Source organism: Amborella trichopoda, chromosome 1 (assembly GCF_054954075.1).
Source record: "Amborella trichopoda isolate Santa Cruz 75 chromosome 1, AtrichopodaSantaCruz75HAP2 v2.0, whole genome shotgun sequence".
Lineage (NCBI taxonomy): Eukaryota > Viridiplantae > Streptophyta > Magnoliopsida > Amborellales > Amborellaceae > Amborella > Amborella trichopoda.
Window position 1 is genome coordinate 37560219 of NC_142336.1, and position 22258 is coordinate 37582476.

General features: G+C 37.3%; 1 protein-coding gene across 20 annotated transcripts in view; it reads right to left on the reverse strand.

Moving 5' to 3' along the window:
* Positions 1 to 823: 823 nt before the first annotated feature.
* ATIM (timeless family protein) overlaps positions 824 to 22258 on the reverse strand; it is a 73409-nt gene continuing 51974 nt past the window's right edge. For 10 of the 20 annotated variants that reach the window (XM_020666583.2, XM_020666581.2, XM_088864047.1 and 7 more), the window contains 12 exons: positions 19407 to 19576; positions 18857 to 18935; positions 15627 to 16190; positions 15024 to 15541; positions 14873 to 14956; positions 13787 to 13855; positions 13330 to 13563; positions 9547 to 9684; positions 8417 to 8548; positions 7806 to 7937; positions 2253 to 2369; positions 824 to 1330 (listed from right to left, as the gene is read on the reverse strand). In XM_020666583.2, coding sequence (XP_020522242.1) covers positions 1021 to 1330; positions 2253 to 2369; positions 7806 to 7937; positions 8417 to 8548; positions 9547 to 9684; positions 13330 to 13563; positions 13787 to 13855; positions 14873 to 14956; positions 15024 to 15541; positions 15627 to 16190; positions 18857 to 18935; positions 19407 to 19576 — 2547 coding nt within the window. In that variant the 3' untranslated portion in view covers positions 824 to 1020. Of the gene's footprint in view, positions 1331 to 2252; positions 2370 to 7805; positions 7938 to 8416; positions 8549 to 9546; positions 9685 to 13285; positions 13564 to 13782; positions 13856 to 14872; positions 14957 to 15023; positions 15542 to 15626; positions 16191 to 18856; positions 18936 to 19406; positions 19577 to 22258 lie in introns of all 20 variants that reach the window. The other 10 variants (XR_016053563.1, XR_016053561.1, XR_016053583.1 and 7 more) reach the window with 6 other exon arrangements.

The following is a 22258-nucleotide window of genomic DNA, read 5'->3' on the forward strand; positions in this document are numbered from 1 at the left end:
TTATGGGATTGGCTTGCTAGTTTGGCGAACTGGCACAGACCCTGGCCTTAGGATGTTCATATTCTGCTACGACAGATATGAAACCCCTTTGCATCTTTGGGGTTAATCAATGGAGAATTACTAGTGCTGCATCTCTCCATGTCCATGTCCTTTGAAAAGCGATAAATCAGAGAACTTTTGAATGTCGTTTTAGGTACTTCCCCACAATTTTGCTGTACTATTCAACGGTCTAGTCAGTTGGGCATTTGCTTCTCTTCCATTGACTGCGGTTCTTCGTGGGGTATGGACAAAACCACCAAAAGGCTGGTTCAAGCTCAATTTCGATGGAAGTGCGACAAGAGCACGGTCTGATTTTGGAGGCCTCCTTCGAGACCATATCGATTGTATGATCTGGTCTTACTCTGGTTGCCTCCATCCTTACAAGATTAATGAAGCTGAGCCTTGACCCATGAGGATGGGTGTGTCCCACCTGAACAAGATGTATCAGAAAGTAATCATTGAAGGAGATTCTATCGATGTTATCTCATGGTGTATCTAGCCAAACATTATTATGTGGAAGCTTAGTGCGATTATGTAAAAAATTACTCTGGCTCTTAGGACCATAGTCTTTCCTTTCTTCAGGTTCAACGTGGTGCTAACACTAATGCGGACTCCTTAGCTAAGCTGGCTACGGCTCCTTTCTCTTCATATTAGCATTTGCTTAGATGCCCTTTCCTTTCCTCCTCTTTTTTTTTTCTTCTTGTGTTCCTTTTCCCTTTCCTTTCCTCTTTTTTCTTTTTCTTTTTCCTTTTTATTGTAATTATCTCAACGAACATCGCACTTACTTAAAAAACAAATTGCTTATGATTAATTCGAATTGCGAAAATTAAACGAGACAATGTAGAATTTCCCAGAATAAAAATACATAGACAATGTAATTTGGACAATTACTATCAACAATCATTCCATGCAATTTCCATTTGAGCAAAAGACCAATTGGCATGTTGACACAAAAACCACACTCGGAAATACATGCACGCATTACTCGGCATCATCATCATCATAGATTATCATTTTCCTTTTTGGCCTAACATCAGACACAACAGTCTCCACATTATCATCTTCAATGCCCAAGTCATCAACCATATTATCATCTGGTAACAATTGGGACGAGGCCAACAATGAGCTCTCCATTTCACCAACAGCCATATCCTTGGCTTTCTCCATGGCAGCCATTCCATCCATCATCACCTCATTGCCTGTTAACTGATATTGTGATTTGATTCTTTGGATGTCCTGACGTCCGAAGGATGCAAGTTTTAATTCGTCGTCTTCTTTAGCATGTATATCCCTGACAAAGAAAACGCTTTCAGCATGTATAACAAAAAGTTAGAATGACTTTGGTACCAAGGCACAAACACATTTATGGTTGCCACATGTGACTTGCAATGAAACTTAAAAGCAATTAAAAGCCTGTCGCTTAATAATAAGGCACTCGATTTGAAATGGGAGAGGCCTTGGGTTCGAACCTCTTTCTTGCAAAGCAAGGTTACCTACCATTAACACTTGGAGGAACAAGGTATATCGGACTTCCAACTTTTAAAACATATCATGGAAAATTATCATAAAGAAAATTAATAAAAATTATAACACGAAGGTTGGATTGTTTTCATCATTTGCCATAAATGATTGGGTTGATTTCGTTGAAATATAATTGCAGGTATCATAGTCATCTATAAGATGGCAGGAAAGCTGCTGAACAAGGGCTAAATATTCCTACAATGGAATATCAGGAGGAATCATGGCCAGCATAGGGGCGCCCCTTACCTGCTCAGGATGTAAACTTTCTGTTTACATTGGTTAGAGCTTTTGGGCATCATATGGGAAATGAAAAACATGCAACCAATTGACTTGTATGCTTGGACAGATGAACTGCATTGTTAGGCACCATACTTAACCGAAGCATTTGCAAGGAAGAAACACAGTTGGGAACTTCAGTCGGGACAAAAAGAAGAAAAAAGAGCTTGTTGAGGACACAGCCAATGTGCAGAAAATATACCATCAAATAAAGAGCTTACTGAAAGTATGCAGATGATCTACCCTACATGTACACACAGTTGGGGAGTTAAAACAAAAGCGCTAGGCAGCTCACCTAACAAGGAAAAGAGAAGATAGAGCAAATGTGAAAGAAGATTCCATTTTCATCATGCATCTAGAAAAGGATAAATGAATATATAATTAAGAAATGCTTTTAACAGAGGGATGTGAGATACCAGTCCACTGCATGCTGAGAAGCACCACTTATGTTACTATGAGTTACTGTCACCGGAACTTGAACCAAACTAAGATGGTCATTCTTTACTTTTTTAGACGACCTTCGGATCTTTTTCCTGGTGCAAGATAAATATGAGTAAATAACCATAATTTGTACTAGTGAGCACACAATTGGACCACCTGAGAAACAGGCGGGACCAGTTAAGAGTATTGATCATTCCAGATTTTCAGCATTCGATTGAGTTCCAATTTCTAGTCACTATTTAATTGTGAGAATGTCCAATCACAATTTAATCCATTTTATATATTATAGAATTATAAATAGCCATAGATTAATTCTGTTCTACAATACAAAACTGGAAAACTGTACATTTCTTCTGAAAGTATAAATTACTTCCCTTCCAGTTATCCAAATAAAAGTAACTTTACATGCCAAAGTGATATCGGTAGCAGAATAAATGGCTGTAAAGGATGAAATAGAAGAAATCCCTGGAACTTCAAGATATTCAATATCCATCAATACTGAAAATTGGGACCATAACTTCAACAATGGCCCCTATTACTGCCAACCACAAAAAATCTTTTGTAACCGAAAGCCTCCTTGATGTATACATATAAGACAATCACTTACAATTGGAAGATTCTCATGAATAATAAAAAGAAGATTTCTTTGTCAATTTCGAAACCAAATTGATGCTTAAGGCTACCATAAAGTCCAGAGCTAAATATAACTTACTTCAATTCATCATATCAATTTTGTGAAATTCACAATACACCAAGACATAGTTAAGGGAACCCTGTGGGTAGGGTGACGATCCCGCTACGGAACCTCGATCCCACGGTTCCTGCAAAGGTTCTTGTAGGGACCCCGGTTTTTCTATTTTGGGATCTTGCTCCCAAAAAAAGGGGACCATGTTCCATCCATCAGTGGAATCCAGTTCCATTTCAAAATAGATCCGCGCTGTCATCAACTACGATCCAAGGTTTTCGTACATTAAAATCTTGGGTTCCATATTTATGGGATATAATGTTCGAAAATTCAACCGCCCGACCGCCTAGGTGAAAAAATTCAAAAAACATCTCGTCTAGGCGGGGTCACAAGGGGGCCTGTCACTGGGTACCCACCTAGGCAGCCAAGGTGCCGCCAAGGCACTAATGTCTGGGCACCCGCCTAGGCGCCACCCCGTGACAACTTGCAAACGGCAGGGAAAAAAAAACAAACATCTCAAGTGGGGTTAAAAAAAGTCAGTTTTCTCACCTAAAAAGGGGGGAAAAGGGTTTTGGGAGGACATTCTAAACCCCAAAATCAAAATTGTGGCTTTTAGAGTGAGAAAAACTCCCCAAAAACCACTCTTTTGAGATTTATTGAAAGATCGATAACTTTTTTATTTTTTCGATTGCTTTCCAAAACAAAGACAATAGTTCGCGGGTGGATTTGGAGCTTCTTTTAGAGACCCAATAGACGAGGTTTGCACCGACATTGATATGACTTTGATATTTTTAAAGTATTATCATATTTTAAGGAGGGTTTTTATTTTATTTTGCTACAACATATTATGTTATGAATCATGTGTTTTTTATTTTATTTTTTTTTTCTTTTACGTTATATTTACATGTTTGTAGTTAAAATATTGATTTTTTTTGTGATTAATGAATTTCTTCTCATTTGGACGATGAAATTGAGCATACATCGTATTCTTTTATGAATAGTTGATTCTTTTTTTGTACAATGTGTCATGTTTTGATATTCTATTTCTATTATTTTTGTTTTATTTTATTTGACAAATAATTGATTAAGTGATATTTTAATGGGTTAAGCCTTATGTGAAAGTGAAACTAATGCCTTATATATTGAATAGTTTCTTATTGTAAAGTAATAGTTAATGACTTAATTCTTTAATCATATCTATTTTACAGGTCTGTTGATGTGGTGATTGATTTTAATTTACATTGATTGATACTTGATCAATTATTATTCATTGAGGATAATGACGTTTAGTGCATCAAATAGGCCAACTGATTCAGGTTGGAAGTTTGAAACTTGTCCAAATCCTCTTGACAAGAATAGGATCGAGTGCAAGTTTTGCTAAAATTGTTATAATGCCGGCATCAACAAAATGAAGATGTATTTAGCCGGCGTTAAAGGGGATGTGGCGTCATGCAAACTAGTGCCTGCTGCGGTCAGGAGAAAGATGCTAGAGAACTTGGAGGGGTGAAAGCCAAGAAACAGGAGGTAAGATTAAAACGAGATCAACTTATAGGGGCTGTAAATATAAGTGGAGATCGAAGAGAGGAAGAACACATGTATACTGAGGTTGGTTCTTCTAATAGGGACAAGAACAAGAGGGCCTATGGATGCATTCTTACCCCACCCTGATCCCAAGGTACTACCACGAGAAAAGGGTCAAACAAGCTTAGAGACCCATCTAAAGAAGGACAAAAGAGAAAGGGTCATCCAATATCTGGGGAGGTGGATGTTCCAAGCATGCATTTCTTTCAATACCGCTAACTTGAGTAGCTTCAAGGCCATGTTGGAAACATTGGGCCACGGTTAAGAGCTCCAAACTACTTATGAGCTTAAAGGGCCAGTACTCAAGAAAGAAGTGGAGCTAACGAACAACTACTTGAAGACCTATAGTGATGAGTGGGTGTATATGGTTGCACAATAATGACCGATGGCTGGAGTGATAAGAGGCACAGAAGCATCATGAATTTGATGGTAAATTGTCCATTAGGGACAATGTTCAAGAGGTCTATTGATGATTCAAACAAGTCCCATGATGCAGAGTTCATTTTTCATTTGGTGGACCAGTGTATAAAGGAGATAGGGGAGGATATAGTGGTCCAAGTTGTGACCGATATGTATTCAGCTAATATGGCGGCCACTAGATTATGGATGGATAAGCGACCACGTATTTTCTGGTCCCCTTGTGCACCATACTGCATAGACCTCATGCTTGAGGCCATTGGTAAGAGAAAGATGTTCATGACAACCATCGAAAAGGCAACGAAAGTCACAATTTATTTGTACAGTCACACTCAAGTATACATTTTAGTACTATACCAATTTCTTTGGCCATTTGTTATTGATTTTGAGTATTTTTAATGCATTGATTTATTAACGATAATCTACTTAACTTATGGAATTCTATATTGGTCACTCCTAGCCATGATGAGAAAGTTTACTGAGAACAGAGACTTGGTGAAGCAGGGGTGAGTAGATTTGCCACCTCATACTTCCCTTGCAATCTTTATTTGAGAAAAAGGACAAATTGCGGTCCAGGTTTGTGTCTGAGGATTGGACCAAGTCCACGTGGTGCAAGAAAGCTGATGAAAGAGTTGTTATGGACATTATCATGGATTCAAGATTTTAGAACCAGGTCCAGTATGCCTTATTAATCTTTCACCCGTTGGCAAAGGTTCTCAAGTTGCTTGATGCTAAGAAGAAACCTGTTATGGGGCATATCCATAAAGCTATGCAGGATACGAAGGAAGAAATCAAGAGATCTATGGGGGATGAAAAGCGGTATGGGCCGTTTTTGAAGACTATTGAAGACAAATAGAGCTCCCAGCTTGAGAGGCCCCTACACTTAGCAAAATATTACCTTAACGCTGCTCACTTTTACACTGATGTTGAAGTACATAGCAGGCCTGAGTTCATGGATGCTCTCAACCATTGCAATGTGAAGCTCAACCTTGATCTTGAAGTGCAGGATAAGGCAATGATGGAGTTAGATTTGTATAGGCTCGCTACTGGATCTTTAGGTAAGGAGGCAGCAATCAGGCAAAGGTCCAAAATATCTCTCAGTAAGTTTAGAACTTCAATTTGATTTTGTAATTTGAGTATTTAATTTCAATTAACCAAATGGCCAGATACCTAATTTACTAAATTACTACATTCACAATTTTACATTCACATGAAATATGTACATGGTGGATGGGCCATGGAGGAAGCACCCATCATTTGAGGCAGATGGCCATGAAAATACTAAATCAGAAGTTCACACGTCCAGAAGAGCTGCAAGTTCACACATCCACACAAATTTGAAGCAAAAAATATGGGGGGACTGCCACAGCTCCCGTAGATCCGTGAATAGCATGTCCGTGATGGGGGCAAAACACTATAGGTCTGTAGCACTTCGCCTATAGCCGTTTTCAAGACTTTTCCTATATATATATATATATATATATATATATATATATATATATGGAAGAAAATACACAACGGCTATGGGCGAAAATGAACAGTGTTTTCGCCCAGAGGCTCATCACCGTCCGAAAAAATTGCACAGCATGCGTTTTTCGACCGCCACATACCTAGCATGTCCGTGGCGGTACCATCACGAACATACTAGGTCAGTGACGTCAAAAAATCACGCGAAACCGCATCGAACGGCAGGTATGTTCAATAAACTGCCACGAACATAGCAAGTCTGCAGCAGTAGCGAAACACTGTAGCATTTCGCCTATAGGCGTTTTTAAGGTTTTTACACACACACACACACACACACACATATATATATATATATAAGGAAAATGCTGAGATTAGCCCACTAGCTCATATGAACATACGAGTTCATATGAGCCCAATGGCTCAGATTGAATCTGGGCGGATTTGACGGTCACAGCCTCATTTCGTATTTTAATTTTAATTTTTTTTCTACAAATCCAAATAACTTGAAATTTTAAGCATTTATTCTTCAAAAATAGGATAATCTAATAGAAAATATCAAAAAAATAATTTACAAGAAATAAATTGACCAAAATACTTCTGAAATGTTTATGTGTGCCTTGATGAGAAGAATGGATGCCTAAAATTTCAAGTTATTTGAATTTGTATAAAAAAAATTAGCATTCAAACATGAAATAAAGTCGTGACCGTCAGATTGACCCAGATTGAGGACTAATATGTTCATATGAGCTAGTGGGCTAATCTCTGCATTTTCCTATATATATATATATATATATATATATATATGGGAAGCATCTACGCAACACCGATGGGTGAGATGCTACAGTGATTTCGCGGAAAGGCTAATTGCTGTTCGAAAAAATCCAATGACGTGTGTTTTTCGACTGCCACGGACCTAGTATGTCTGTGGTAGTCCAAAAAATCACGCGGAACCGCAAAGGGCGTCGTCGTCCGTTCAATAAACCGCCACGGACATAGCAAGTCTGTGATGGAGGCGAAACACTGTAGCACTTCTCTTACAGACGGTTTTTAGGATTTTTCACACACACACACACACACACATATATATATCTATCTATATATATATATATATATATATATATATATATATATAGTCAAAGTCGAGCAATATATCACAAGAAATAACCCTATTATATATAGTCAAAGTCGAGCAATATATCACAAGAAATAACCCTATATAGGCTTGTCATTACTTTTAAAAAAATGATTTAACAAATAAACCAAATAAATAAATGAAATACTGAATCATTAGAAGATAACTTTGTTATAAGCTTTGCATATCACAACTCTAAAGAAAAACTTCAAATAAGCATTATGTACAACATGATAAAGAACTTACTCCAGAATTGTCTTCAATGTTTCATCTTCAGACTCAGAGTCCTTTGTAAAACCTATTTTGCTCCTTCCTTGAACTTCAGCAGTTATGGCACCCTCCACTTGGACATGCTTTCTGTTATTGTTGTTTTTCCTCCTTGATCCACAATCACGATAAAATCAGGACCACAACAAATGACCATCATTCACTCAAAAGCTATCGAAGTTATCACTATTTTCCTTAAATTCCATGTAATATTTCTGTAATGTCCAATGGTAATCTAAATAACATATGTAGGTGATTCATCTTGAATGCTGGCTTACAATGAGCATCATAGATAGAAGTCGATCAGGAGTTGAAATTTGAAATAATGATGTATATCAATATATAGTCAAAGCCGAGCAATATATCACAAGAAATAACCATGTATAGGGTTGTAAACTTACTATTCTATTTAAACAATCTCAATAAAAGAAACAAAAACAAAACAATGAAAAAAAAAGAAAATGATTTGAAAATAAACCAATAAATAAATGAATACTAAATCATTAGAAAACTCTGCTATAAGCTTACATATCATAGCACTAAATAAAAACTTTAAATAAGCATTTTGTACAGTATGATAAAGAACTTACTCCAAAATCGTCTTCAACGTTTCATCATTAGAATCAGAGTCCCCTGTAAAACCTATTTTGCTCCTTCCTTGAACTTCAGCAGTTATGGCACCCTCCACTTGGACATGCTTTCTGTTATTGTTGCTTTTCTTCCTTGATCCACAATCACGGTAAAATCAGGACCACACAAGAGATGACCATAATTCACTCAAAAGTTATCGAAGTTATCATTATTTTCCTTAAATTCTATGTAATCCATATAATGTGTCAAATTTTAGGATAAAAAGTTTTGAGGGTCACACAATAATGAAGTGAATAAAGGAACTAAAAATAGTTATAAAGATTACAAATCAACTTCCATCCCTACGGTGCAAAATAATGATGCAGTTAATTTCATCAAAACTAATGTTTAGAAAAGCATGATGCAAGTGATGCACATTGGCCATGGAAGGCAACCCATGAAAATTTCAAGATGTGAAGCATGTCTCATAAATCAACATTTTTAGTATACTAGTAAGAATAAAAGATTAGTAAAAATATCAATGACTATTGGAGAAAATCTAGAAAGAGAAAAAATTGGAGAAAACTGAATTCACATTTTTCTACAGCAACGAGTTTTTAAATAACACGGCTTCAGTAAGAGACTTCAAATAGAGATAGATTGTATACTATAAGACTATTCACTTTGGGTACGAGGACACAATCACTTTTACCCATTGGATGAGAAATCCGATAGATTGAAGTCTATCACAACATTCAAGAAATTTTATTTTGGACTATGTCTGTAATGTCCAATGGTAATCTAATTAATATATGTAGGTGAGTCATCTTGAATGCTGGATTACGATGAGCATCATAGACAGAAGTCTATAAAGAGTTGAAATTTGAAACAATGATGTTTATATATATAGTCAAAGCCGAGCAATTTATCACAAGAAATAACCCTGTATAGGATTGTAAACTTACTGATCTATTTAAAGATCCTCAATAAAAGAAACAAAAACAAGAAAAAGAAAAATGATTTGAAAAATAAACCAAATAAATAAATGAATACTGAATCATTAGAAGTTAACTCTGTTATAAGCATACATATCATAGCACAAAAGAAAAACTTTAATAAAGAATTTCGTACAACATGATAAAGAACTTACTCTAGAATTGTCTTCAATGTTTCATCATCAGACTCAAAGTCCTCTGTAAAACCTATTTTGTTCCTTCCTTCAACTCCAGCAGTTTTGGCACCCTCCACTTGGACATGCTTTCTGTTATTGTTATTTTTCCTCCTTGATCTACAATCACGGTAAAATCAGGACCACACAATAGATGACCATAATTCACTCAAAAGCTATCAAAGTTATCACTATTTTCCTTAAATTCCATGTAATCCATATAATGTGTCAAATTCTAACATAAGAAGTTTTAAGGGTCACACAATAATGAAGTGAATAAAGAAACTAAAAATAGATAGAAATTACAAATCAACTTCCATCCCTACGGTGCAAACAATGATGCAGCCAATTTCATCAAAACTAATGTTTAGAAAAGCATGATGCAAGTGATGCACATTGTCCATGAAGGCACCCATGAAAATTTCAAGTTGTGAAGCATTTGCCTCATTAATCAATGTTGCAGCCAGAGGATGATGCCTGAGACATCATTGCATTGAGGTTGGAAAGATCCTATGAAGGCGCTTTCAAAGCATGCTATACGGATTGTAATCTCTTGATTTGTAGAGAACCAAATATGAGTAGAAGAGTTGAAGAAAGTAACATGATGATCTGGGTGAAGACAAGGATGGGAATGAGTTAGGTTGGGTTGATGGGTGGGTCTGGCTGGTGTGTTGGCTGCCACTTAGAGCGAAGCTTCTAGTGGAAAAGTTTGGGGGAGACGGATCTGCAGGGGCTGAAAAGTGGGGTTAGGGGCTGGGCTAAGTGGCGTTGAGGAGTGGTGGAGAAGAAAGTTTTGGGCTTTGCTCTTCGACTACATGAAGAGGTAGAATTGGGGGGTTTGAGGATAGGGAAGTCTGTTGAGAGAGGTTAAGCGGACCTTGAGAAAAAGAGAACTAAAAATGGTGAGACTTATTGTGGGGTGGTGGTGGCTTGGACAGGTGGTTTCTCGGGGTGAGAGGTGGTTTTCTGAGGTTTTTGGGGCGAAGTTGGGGCTGGTAAAGATGGGGGTTCCTGCGCTAAGGAGCAGGACGAAAGTGATGCGGGTCTTTGGGGTTTCTAGGGGGAGGGCTGGCTTATAGTGGTGGGGGACCCTGGAAGAAGAGGGATGCTGAGAGTGGTGGCGATTGTTGTGATGACGAGGGTTTCTGAGATAACCGGGTAGGGGTTGCCAGGAGTGGAGGTGTTTAAGGTGGTGGTCGTGGTATTGAGGTGTAGGCTGGTAATGGTAGGTGGATCAGAAAGAAGAGGGTTGCTGAGAGCGGTGGTAATTGTTGTGGTGACGAGGGTTTCTGGGGTAATTGGGTAGGGGTTGTCGAGAGTGGTGGTGGTTAAGGTGGTGGCTGTGGTATTGAGGTGAAGCCTTCACCGTGAAGGCTGGTAATGGTAGGTGGATCTTGAATGCTCTGGTAGGAGAGGCTTGAATGCTTGACGGGGTCTGGTTCTCCCATTACGGGTAAAACGGACTTACTTATCCTGCATTAAACTTACCAAAAATAAGAATAAGCCTCCCAAACAAAATAAAAGATATCCTAAAAACAAACGGCAAAGGTTTACTAAACAACCAAAACGTAACCCTAACTCAATAAATATAATTCCTTAAAAAGAAAAACCTAATAAAAATTACAAGTAAACCTGTCAAATCAAAACAAAAATATAAAACATAATGGATTTGACAATCTCTTGATGTGCATCCTTGTCCCCTAGTTGGAAAAAACTCGTCCTCAAGTTTTGAAATAAGCTAAAATGAATTTCATGTTAGTCTTACAACCTTTTTTAACCTGAATATTGAAAACACGATCCTGAGATTCGTAGTTTATTACACTAATCAAAAGACAATAATTGTGCATTGAAACTGAGAAACCCTTGAGGAAAGGGTCATTATATGTCGACAGAATATATTTAGTCACATAAACTTGTTGAAATTGAATCAGTTCAGCTATGTCCTTGTTGAAATTGCTTATGCTCAGCCCTAAAACATACCAAGGGAGCATTTTCGAGATCAGCACTTTCAATGTTGAACGAACTTCACATATTGATTCTCCTTTGAGTCCATCTTTTTCTTCGTCAACTATCGATTCAACCTCAAAATTTTGATCATCGTAGACCGAATGTCCTACAAAATCTTGTTCTTTATCTAAATACGCATAAAAAATTGGTAGCAGATGCCAATCTATAACCTCTTGATTTCCAATACAACCTATGCCAAAATCAATAATGTTCTCCTTCAATTCATGTAAATAAACTTTAATGTTGAAATCCCAAGATCTACTATCCCGAACATGAGGCTCTTGACGCAGAGCATATGCATAGAACAGGTTCTCAAAAGCAGCTTCTGACTCACAGTCGTCATCATGGTGTGTCAGAGCTGGGTTTTGTGCCAAGCGTTGGGCCAACTCCTCAATTTGTCTTCTCAAGACTTCTATCTCAATGTCTCCAAGGTCTTGTTCTCACTGGATGGGTTCATTCCCAATACCCGGCCATCGACTACATCCAGCAGCCATGATGCCTTATCAACAAACACCATGATCCCATAAAGAACCTACGCTTTGATACCACCTGATAGAGCTGAAAATTACTAGTAGCCAATGACCAACAATACAGCTCTGTTTTTAGAGAGAAAAGGAGTGGACTGAGAAGAAATCGCAAGAAAAAGGGTATAAACGCAAAGAGTTGAGATCTCTACTACACACCACAAGGAAGAGAACCAAGAGAAAAGCTCTCTCTCTCTCTCTCTCTCTCTCTCTCTCTCTCTCTCTCTCTCTCTCTCTCTCTCTCTCTCTCTCTCTGTTAAACTTCATTTTATTCACTAAAGAAACCACCTTTTACAATGGGACGTACCCCCTTTTATTCACTCCTAAAACCTCCTAAAAGATCTGCTTATTAAATTAGAAAATGAACACTTCTTACTAATAGCTAATTGGTATCTCATGTACATATCTTTTGGACAAGGCTCCTTACAAAACAACTCAATCAAAAAGAAAAGAAAATGACTTATCAAAACAAACCAATTCTTCCTAAAAGATCGACACGCTACAAATAAAATAAAACAGACTATTGTATCCTTAACGAACCCTTTACTAAGAAGAAATTCAGTCTCTAAAAAAAAGGAACCACTTACTTATCCTGCATTAAACTACCAAAAATAAGGATAAGCCTCCCTAACAACATAAAAAATACCCTACAAACAAAAGACAAGCTTTCCTAAAAACCAAGACGTGACCCTAACTCCTAAATAAATGTAATTCGTAAAAATAATCTAATAAAAATTTAAATAATATTGATTGAAGAATCTCTTGATCTGCATCAAATACCCTAATCTTTCACACAATATGTTAGTCCAGGATTCATTTTCTTTAAGAAGTAAGTCCAATTCTGAAACATAGAATTCTTTCTTATGTAAACAATCTAAACAAAATGATCCTACAGTCGCTAATGCATGAACAATATCCAAGCACAGACATCATTGTATTTGTGTTACATCAAGTTAATTCACCAGCCATGCTCTAAGCTCCCTAGGTTCCTTCTGCAACAAATATTCAATAAAAATGAAAATTGCATGGAATTGCAAATTGTTAACAAGTCATTGGAGGTCCTTCCCTTTCTCAAAGGGTTAGAAACCCACCAATGTAAGAGATTCAGAGATTCTAAATAACCATTGTATGCAATACTAGAGATTTCTCATTTAAATAAATTAAGGTTTGCAGTAGCCATATTAAACTACCTTTACTTGCAGATGTAAGAACTTCCAAAATCCAAAATGGCTACCTATTCCTAATAGCAGCTAATGTTTCCTCTTCAGATTCCAGTTCTCTGTCTACCGCATCCACGTCTTTGACAGGCTCATGAACAGAAGGTTGTGCACCTCTAGATGGCCCTTTTCTTTGAGGAACACAAAGACCAAGTTGCCTGAGCTTACGGGATATTTGGCTTGCAGAATACATGCCCTTGTCGTTAAGTGCAGTTGCAATTAGATGGCTGCACTTCTTATGCTCCTTAAACCTGTTAATATCGCGAGCATACAACAGGGAATAAGAAAAGGTCCCTAGAATCCTCACTCAAACCTTCACAAACATAATTATAATTATGTAAAAATGCCGCAAAGATTGTGAGAGAAATTTCATGTGTAAGCCAGATATGAAACAATTCATACAAAATTGGCTAAGAGAATACATTTCTAGACACAGATAAAAAATAGGACAAATATCAATTCTTAAATACCCACTGCTCAAAGAGGTACGTAATCATCAGCTCCTGCTCTTTGCTGAAGGCATGTATCCGCTTTCTAGGATGGCTAATTAACAGAAAGCAATGAGTTAGCTATTTCTAAGAATTAAAAGATCATAAGAAAATATTGCAACCAGAAGTATTCAATATAAAAGCACTATAATGGAGAAGGAATCATTCCCAACCAATCCCTTCAAACTATGGTTCAAAAACCACATGAAATAACAGTAATGGTGGCAGTTATAATGCTAATGGTCCCTGTCCTTCACATTATAGGCATGGCATGCTATAATACAAGTTTTGTACGTGTTAATAACATAACACGCATTAATTAACTGTATTAATAAGAAGTTTTTTTATTAAATTGAACAGCCCTTATGCAACAATATAACAATTACACCGGGAAAAGAAAATAATAAGTATATCTGCTATAACACCCATTGTTTTATTTATTTCTCATAAAATGCTTTTTATATTTGTTATATTTGAAAATTTATATCATATTTAGTTCATAAACATATAATGACTCTACGTCCTAATACCCATGATATTTTTATGACTCCTAATTATTTTAAATATTGGAAATTGGCTACTGAATTTCCCTTTATTTCCATTTTAACATCCATTAACAATGCATATGGCCAAAATTTTTATGGCCTGATGTGATGGAGTTAGAAACCATTCATCAAACAGCTCATATAAAAGAATAAGAACACTAGTATCACTAAAAAGAACCTGACACACTAGTAATTTAACTTACAACAACGAAACAGGGAATATAAGTTTCCTGGTGCAAAGGAACTACACTTAGAAGATAAATAGCTAAATCATATGCTATGAGAATTCTAAAATAACAAGAACAAACATAAAATATAAACAGATGATACCTAGATAAAACTAGGAGCACATGGTTCTTGACAATAGTATCAAAATGCAAACATGACATACGCCTAATAAAAAACTTTCGAGTAAAAAAAAAATGAGCATTCATTTGACCAATTCTAATGAATATCCACAGTACAAGACATGGTATCCACAGGACAGTACATATGAGCCCAAAACCTTCCCATTAAATAACACTTACTTCTCATAAACATCCCTGATAATATCTTCCTTATCATTATCGAAAACCAAGCGCTTCCTTCTTTTTGGAACTCCCCCGTGCTCACTGTGAGAGTCAGTAGAAATAGTTAGCTGGTGACAAACATAAAACAAAATATGCAATTGGAGCTTACCTGCTTTTCTTGCCTTCATTATAAATTAAATCATCAGCAATCTGATCAACCGAAGTGAACTCCAGATTTTTCCATGAAGGGCCATCTTGGTCGTTACTTCTCTTAAACTCTTCCTGTAAACCACCTTCATAGGGATGTTTGATCCCTTTTGAAATCTCAAAGTCCATTTCATCTTCGCCAAGGCAATCTGCAACACGTTTTCTATATGACCGTTCTCCACCTATCACAGGTCCAGCTTCTTCATTTGTATTCTCACCATCAATAGAAACATTTCTCCATTTATTAACTTCTTTCATCAAATTTTCAATCTCATGCGATAAAAATTCTGCATTGATGTCATTGCATTCCTTACGTGTTTTCCAAAATAGTATTTCTACAAATAGAAGGGGCCGACTCTTCAATTTCATAAATAATTTTGTCACCAACTTGGTGAGAAATGAAACTATATTTTTGTGATCCTTAGAACCAGATGTTTGTTGTTCAACTAGGATGTCATAGAATATGCAAAGAAGAGAAAGCTGCAGAGAAAAACATGCACAGACACAAGATAAGCATAAGATAGTTTAAGGTGACAAGAAAGAAACTTCAGTTTTCAATATGAACCTGAAAAAACATTGGGAAGAGCTCCAAATCATCAGAAATGCGACGCAGAAGACAGATTATATAGTGATTTGTACTAAGAGAGTTGCTTCTGTAGAACTTCAGCAACCAGCAAAGATTTTGAACCACAGTGTTGTCTGCAAAAGTTGCAACTAGCTTAGGTACTTCCAGGTCAACTTCAACCATGTCATCCAGGGTATCATCCTCAGAGTAGCCATCAATTCCACAAGTTTGATGATTCGGAACATCACTACAAATCTGTGCACCATCTTTAGCCAAGTCATTAGCTGGTTGCTCTGTTGTAGGCAGGACCACTCCATGATCACCTGTCGGTGATGGCATGGAGCCATTTACTTTGATTCCATCAGAAATTATGCTGGATAAAGATTCATCATTGGGGTCAGCAACATTGATTAGAGGATCTAAAATGGATTCTCTAATCTCAGGGTTCATGTCCCCACTTGCACTGGGTAATTCTGCATGCTCTTTCATCAGCCCCTCATTTTTCCTGGATTCCTTATTGGCCAACTTTCTCTTCATTGTCTGTTTCCTTGCCTTTTTGGAGACCTGAAATACATGGCCATTTGAAACCTCATGAGATATATGACCAGTACCATAAATAGATGAATAGCAATGTCAAAGACATAGATGGAATTTCATCTTTGACTGACACAAGGTATCTGAAAATCAATTTGGTTTTATGCTAGGAAGGTCAACAACGGAGGCTATTTTCCTACTTACACAACTGATAGTGTAGTTTAGGACGAAGGAAAAAGACCTCCACATGGTCTTTATTGATGTAGAGAAAGCTTATGATAAAATAACTCGAGATTGATTTGAAGGCTGTTGGAAAAGAACGGAGCCCCAAGACACACATCAGCTTGGTGAGAGATATCTACAATGGAGCACTAACTAGTGTGCGAACAACTAGTGGAGAGATGAGTGAGTTTTCAGTGACAATAGGTTTACATCAAGGGTCAACATTGAGCCCGTACCTCTTCGTCTTAATTATAGACGACTTAACTAGACACCTACAGGATGAGGTATTGTGGTGCATGTTGCTCACAAATGACATAGTTTTGATCAACGAGACCCGAAACGGCATCAACACAAAGTTAAAACTTTGGAGGGATGCTCTAGAATCAAAAAATGTTAAAATTAGCCAAGCTAAGAAAAAGTATATGAAATGCAAGTTTAGTAATAATAGGAGTAGAGACGAAGAAGTAGTTAAGAATGACGGCCAAGAAGTACAAGAAAGACAGCATTGTCGATAACTTGGGTCTATAATCCCAGAAAATAAAAAGATTGAGGAAGATGTCATACATCGAATTAGAGCTGGGTGAGAGAAGTGGAGATGTGCAACTGGAATTTTATGAGATCGTCGCATATCAATGAAGCTAGACAGCTGTGAGACCAGCTTTGATTTATGGGGCGGAATGTTGGGCAGACAAAAAACAATATACCCATAAAATGAGTGTAGCGGCAATGAGGATGTTGAGATGGATGAGTGGCAAGACAAGAAGGGATAGAATCCAAAATGAATGCATTCGATAAAGTTTAGGTATGGCATCAATAGGCAATAAGATGAGAGAGAGTACACTTAGGTGGACTAGCTATGTGTGGCGTCGACCCAGCACAGCACCTGTTAGGAGGTGTGAGTTAGTTCAATTGAAAGGATTGAAAAGGGTCAAGGGTAGGCCCAAAAAGACGGGGTTGGAAGTAATCCGAAAAGATATGTGGACTTATGGCCTCACTGAGGGTATGGCCTTAAACAGAGCAGAATGGCTGACCCGGATTCGTGTAACCAACCCCAATTAATTGGAAAAAAACTATGATGATGATGAAGATGATGGTGATAATGATGACTGACGCAAGCATTGAAAATCAAAGGCTACATAAGAGACATGCTTTAGATAAGAGAACACAGGATCAGCCCTTCAAGGCTCATAACTGAGAAGAATGCCTCTTTCAAAGATGTCACCAATCAAGAGGCTTGGAAACACAAGTTGACTAGTACAAGATGCAAAAGCAATTTTGTAACTATAATCAAGACTAGCAACAAGATATAGCACTTGGTAAAAATCTGTAAAAAATCAGTAACACATTTTGTTACGGCAACTGACAAATTGATGAACCCTTGAATATATTAAAGCAATGTATAATGCTGCATGATTTATTGTTCTGAGGCATTTGTGTGGTATCCATGAAGATATTTCCAAACCACCATAATGTCAGAAAGATCCAAGATCTGGCTCATAACTTTCGGTGTTAGAAAAGAGTAAAAGCAAGGAGTTGATAGGGAGAAAGTCCTTTGTCATATGTCAGGTTGGATTCCAAGAAAGGAACATCTGGCCAATTGCATTGACAGGAGAAGCCCAAATTTCCCAACGGGTTGTGAGAAGTCCCAACGGGTTGTTGGCTGCATAAGAAGGGATAACTCCAGTAGCTCCACCAAAACATAGAATATATGTCATCTAGTTTACAATGACTACTAGTGACAAAATGACCATGTTTTGAGACGCCATAGCAAAGCAATAAAAGGACATGAATAAAGTAGATTACTGCAAAGAAAAACAAAGAAAAAAAGCAAAGAGTGCAGAAGATAGACATATATACAGTATTCTGTATATATATAGAGAGATAGAGAGAGAAAGGGAGAGGTAAGAAAAGTAACAATCTTGGTACGAAGATTACAAATAGAAGATTTGTTTTTTTTTTAAGAGAGAGAGAGAGAAGGATGAGATATCATTTCTTCTTTATCATCTTAGCTGCATTTTCATTCTGGAAGCATTTTATTTCTTTTTTTCAGCGCTGCACTTTCTTTTCTGGCAGCAATGCACATTCTTTTCCAACCCTTTTCTTGTCAGAAGAGAAATGGAGGGAAGTTACATCAGCAAAGTGGGAGAAAGAGAAAGAGAGAGAGGAAAAGAGGAAAGGGGAGAGAGATAAAAAGATGGCTCATGGAAGGAGAGACGAGAAAAATGTCTTCGTCATTTATTGATAAAACAAATTCAGGGAGAAAAGATTGCACCATGCCAATAATTGGACGAACGAACCAGCTTTCAAACCCCCCTAGAAGACCCAGATGAGATAATCTGATCAAGTTAATTAATGATGTTTCCTCCTTATGCATGATATACCTCAGACAGATAAAAGTCATACTTATCACAGGATAATGTTATTTATCTGAAATTTCAATATCTCAATGAACACAAATGGGAAAGTTCTCATACCCTTAGACACCCACGTGCTTGAAGATTTTCCATAAGACATAAAACATAATGGACCATTTCCACCAAATCTGCAAGATCACTGATACAACAAGAAAATGAGTGCCAGAATAAGGCTTTTAGTAGTTACAAAAAGTACAAACCTAAAATGCAATTTAAAAACACAAAAGCATTGTCATAAAGTGCAGACGAGGCAACAACAAAATGTTTTAGAAGTAAGCATTATAATCAAAAACTTAATTTTTTTTTGGAAGAGACCACATTCCTGTCAAAACTGGTGAACCAGCTCGTCCAACCATACTGGAGTCCTCGCCTATTTTGGAATCCTCACCTATTCAGTGTGCAATCAATTATTGATAGCATTTGTTATTAGTGGAGTTGGCAATCCAGTAACAAGAAGACAACAGAGCATCTCTTCATGTAATTTCCAGCATAAAATATGAGAAGTGAAACATGTGCATGAGCATTTGTGTCTATGGCATGCAAGTCTACTGGTATAAGTATGAAGCTTGACTACAAAATGAAAATACATGTCAAAGTATGTGCAAGGTACCTTTTGGGTTGCTTATGAGTGTCAAAACCCCTAATCAGATTCAGAAGGAAGTGAGTAATCCCTTGATCCGTCTGATCATAAAAGATTTTGTAAAGTAGGATACGAGCTGTTTGGGACTCTTTTGCATAATCTTCCGGAAATAATTTGAGAATAAGATCAAGGACACGGATCTGCAGGAAAAAACAAACCTGCTCAGTGCAAGAATGTTCAAAAGTGATATGAGGAAATATACAGATTCTGATCCATGATAAATTACTATCCAGCACAAAATAGGCATAATATGTCCATAATTACAATAGCACCGGCCACTTATCAGAAACTTCATAGAAACATCTATGGACAATCTCGACACAATATGACCAAGTTGCATCCACCAAATACATGACGGACATCGCTCTCGTATGCACCTAATGATCAAGGAACAGGAATCCTATAATACAAAAATCCACAAACGAAAAAACTACCATTCAAGGACACAGAACATATTTGCAAACTAGGTTTTACACTGTCTCCCGCAGGAAAAAAAAACCATCTGCTTAGAAGGATATGTGTGTGTGTGTGTGTGTCTATATATATATATATATATATATATATATATATTATTTTGAGATTTGCCTTAGCATCACCAGATTAATAATTTCCAAAAAAACATTGAATTTGAGATCTCAAACACATAGATCTTACTGTCCAAAGTTGACAGCCTGTGTTCACTCTTTAGATATGATAGTTTTAGGCAGTTTCAGGGTGTGATTCCAATTTATTTTTAAATTTCTAAGATTTGTGTCTAGGAGGAGCAGATTACATCCTAAAATTTGGGATCCAAAAGATAGTCCAAAGTACGTTTTGCCCGAGGGAGTAGGCATAAATTTTGTTCCCATGGGAGCAAGTAATCATTTCCATCCAGCCAATAATGCAAGGCTACAAATTTTGCTTCATGGAGCATGCAATCTTTTCCATCCGCAAGGCAACTAAAATAAGTTCCCATTATATCTAGCAAGCGTCTTTTGCACCAACAAGGACTTGTGTTTGTCCAAAGTGTACATTTTTGTTTAGAAACTGATGCAGTCAAGGCACGATTAGAGTTTTTGTTACACTTGGTCTTTCTTTTATTATTTCATTATTCAGTGATTTTTCTCTATTATTCTTTAAGGTAAGCCCTTATTGAAATGTCAAAGGGTAGCATAGTCATTAAGTGATAGAATTTCATTTTAATTCAATAGCACGTCGAACTCCAATTTTGGTGGGATTTGGGCGAGAGGTGCATAAATAGATGGTTCATTTCAGAGATGGGTGATGTGCACATCAAGAAATAATGCTGGAAAGGGATTGTTTTACGTACTATAGGGGGAGTTAGAAAAAAAAAAAATATGAATTCTCACATTTAGGAAAGAAGTCCAAATTTTCATTATTTTTTCTATTCCTTTTGTGCATAAAAAGGATGTGTACATGGCCAAAGATATTTCTTATGAAGAAAATTCAGATGTTTCATGAAGAGAGAGCACCAACACATGCCCCTTGAAGGACTCATCTCTAACATGGTTTTCTCTCCTGTTTCAAAGCTTCTATTGGACTCTTCTAAGGCTGTTTGTGTGGCTGAATACTTCCTCTCTCTACTCTCATTCTCCTCGAGATTTGTTGTGTCAAGGTGGATAGAGCAGGTTTTATTGATCCACCATGGCAGCCAGCAGACGTGGAAGAGTTGAAAGGCACAATCAAGCCTAAAGATCCAAGAGCTACAGAGACAAGTAGATCAGATGATGCGAGAACTTCTAGTCTTGTGTTGACAACAACCACATCAACAAGTTTACGAGTTAGATGTTGAGTCAAGAGATGATTCGCAGCCGGACGAAGTGCATTCCACATGCAAGGAGGGAAAGACGCTCTGAAGGGTGGGGGATTGGAGGAGAGATTCATTAGAGTGTTGGAGAAAGGAGATCATGGGGTTCAGTTGGATATTGCTGATTTTTCAGGATGGTAGGATCCCAAGAAATGTCTTGATTGGCTAATCAGTCAAGAAAAGTTCTGAGTAGTTAGACAAAAAAAAATTTGTTGAGTGACGGTGCTAGTAGACGACAGTAAAGTCAAGTTTGTAAAAGCTATGTTGAAGGGTCATGCTTCCATTTGGTGGAATCGACAGCAAACAAAGTGGGAGAGACAAGTCCAAAATTCTCACTTGGACTAAGATGAAAAGTAAATTGGGAAAAAAAGAACTTCGATTGGCCTATGCGCAAACCCTATCCAACATTATCGATTTGAGGCAGTGTGAAAGAAGCATCATGGAGTACACAGGACTTTCTTAAGTTGTTCATCCAAGCTGATTTGGTGGATGGGAAACTGAGGAGCATCTCATGGCTCATTAAATTTATGGTTGTGCATAAAAATCCAAGCTGAATTCATTATTGAAAAGATGTGGAGTGTAAACAAGGCATACCAGCTGGCATTAAAGGTGGAAGGAAAGTTGAAGAGGGCAATAACACAGCAAGGGTTTGGAGATAGTAACACAATTTCAGGCATAAGACATGGGCATGCAATCCATAGCCGAGGATCTAGTGCATCTGGCCTCAGCCCTAATCAAGGGGGAGGCACTCAAACTCAGACTCGAGTGGAATCATCTTCGCATTGTCGTGGAGATGTTAAACAGACCTCAAGTCCCTCGCTTCAAGGGTGAGGAGAATAGGCATCGCTCTTTTGAGTGCCCAAGGGGATGAAAAGCATGACAAGGATGCAACTGATATTGAAGAAGAGTTAATATATGAAAAAACATTCAAACAAAAGAATGTTGCTCCAAATGAGGGACTCTATAACCATTAGGTGTGTTATGGTGACTCCATAATGTGAGGAGAATGAGAATT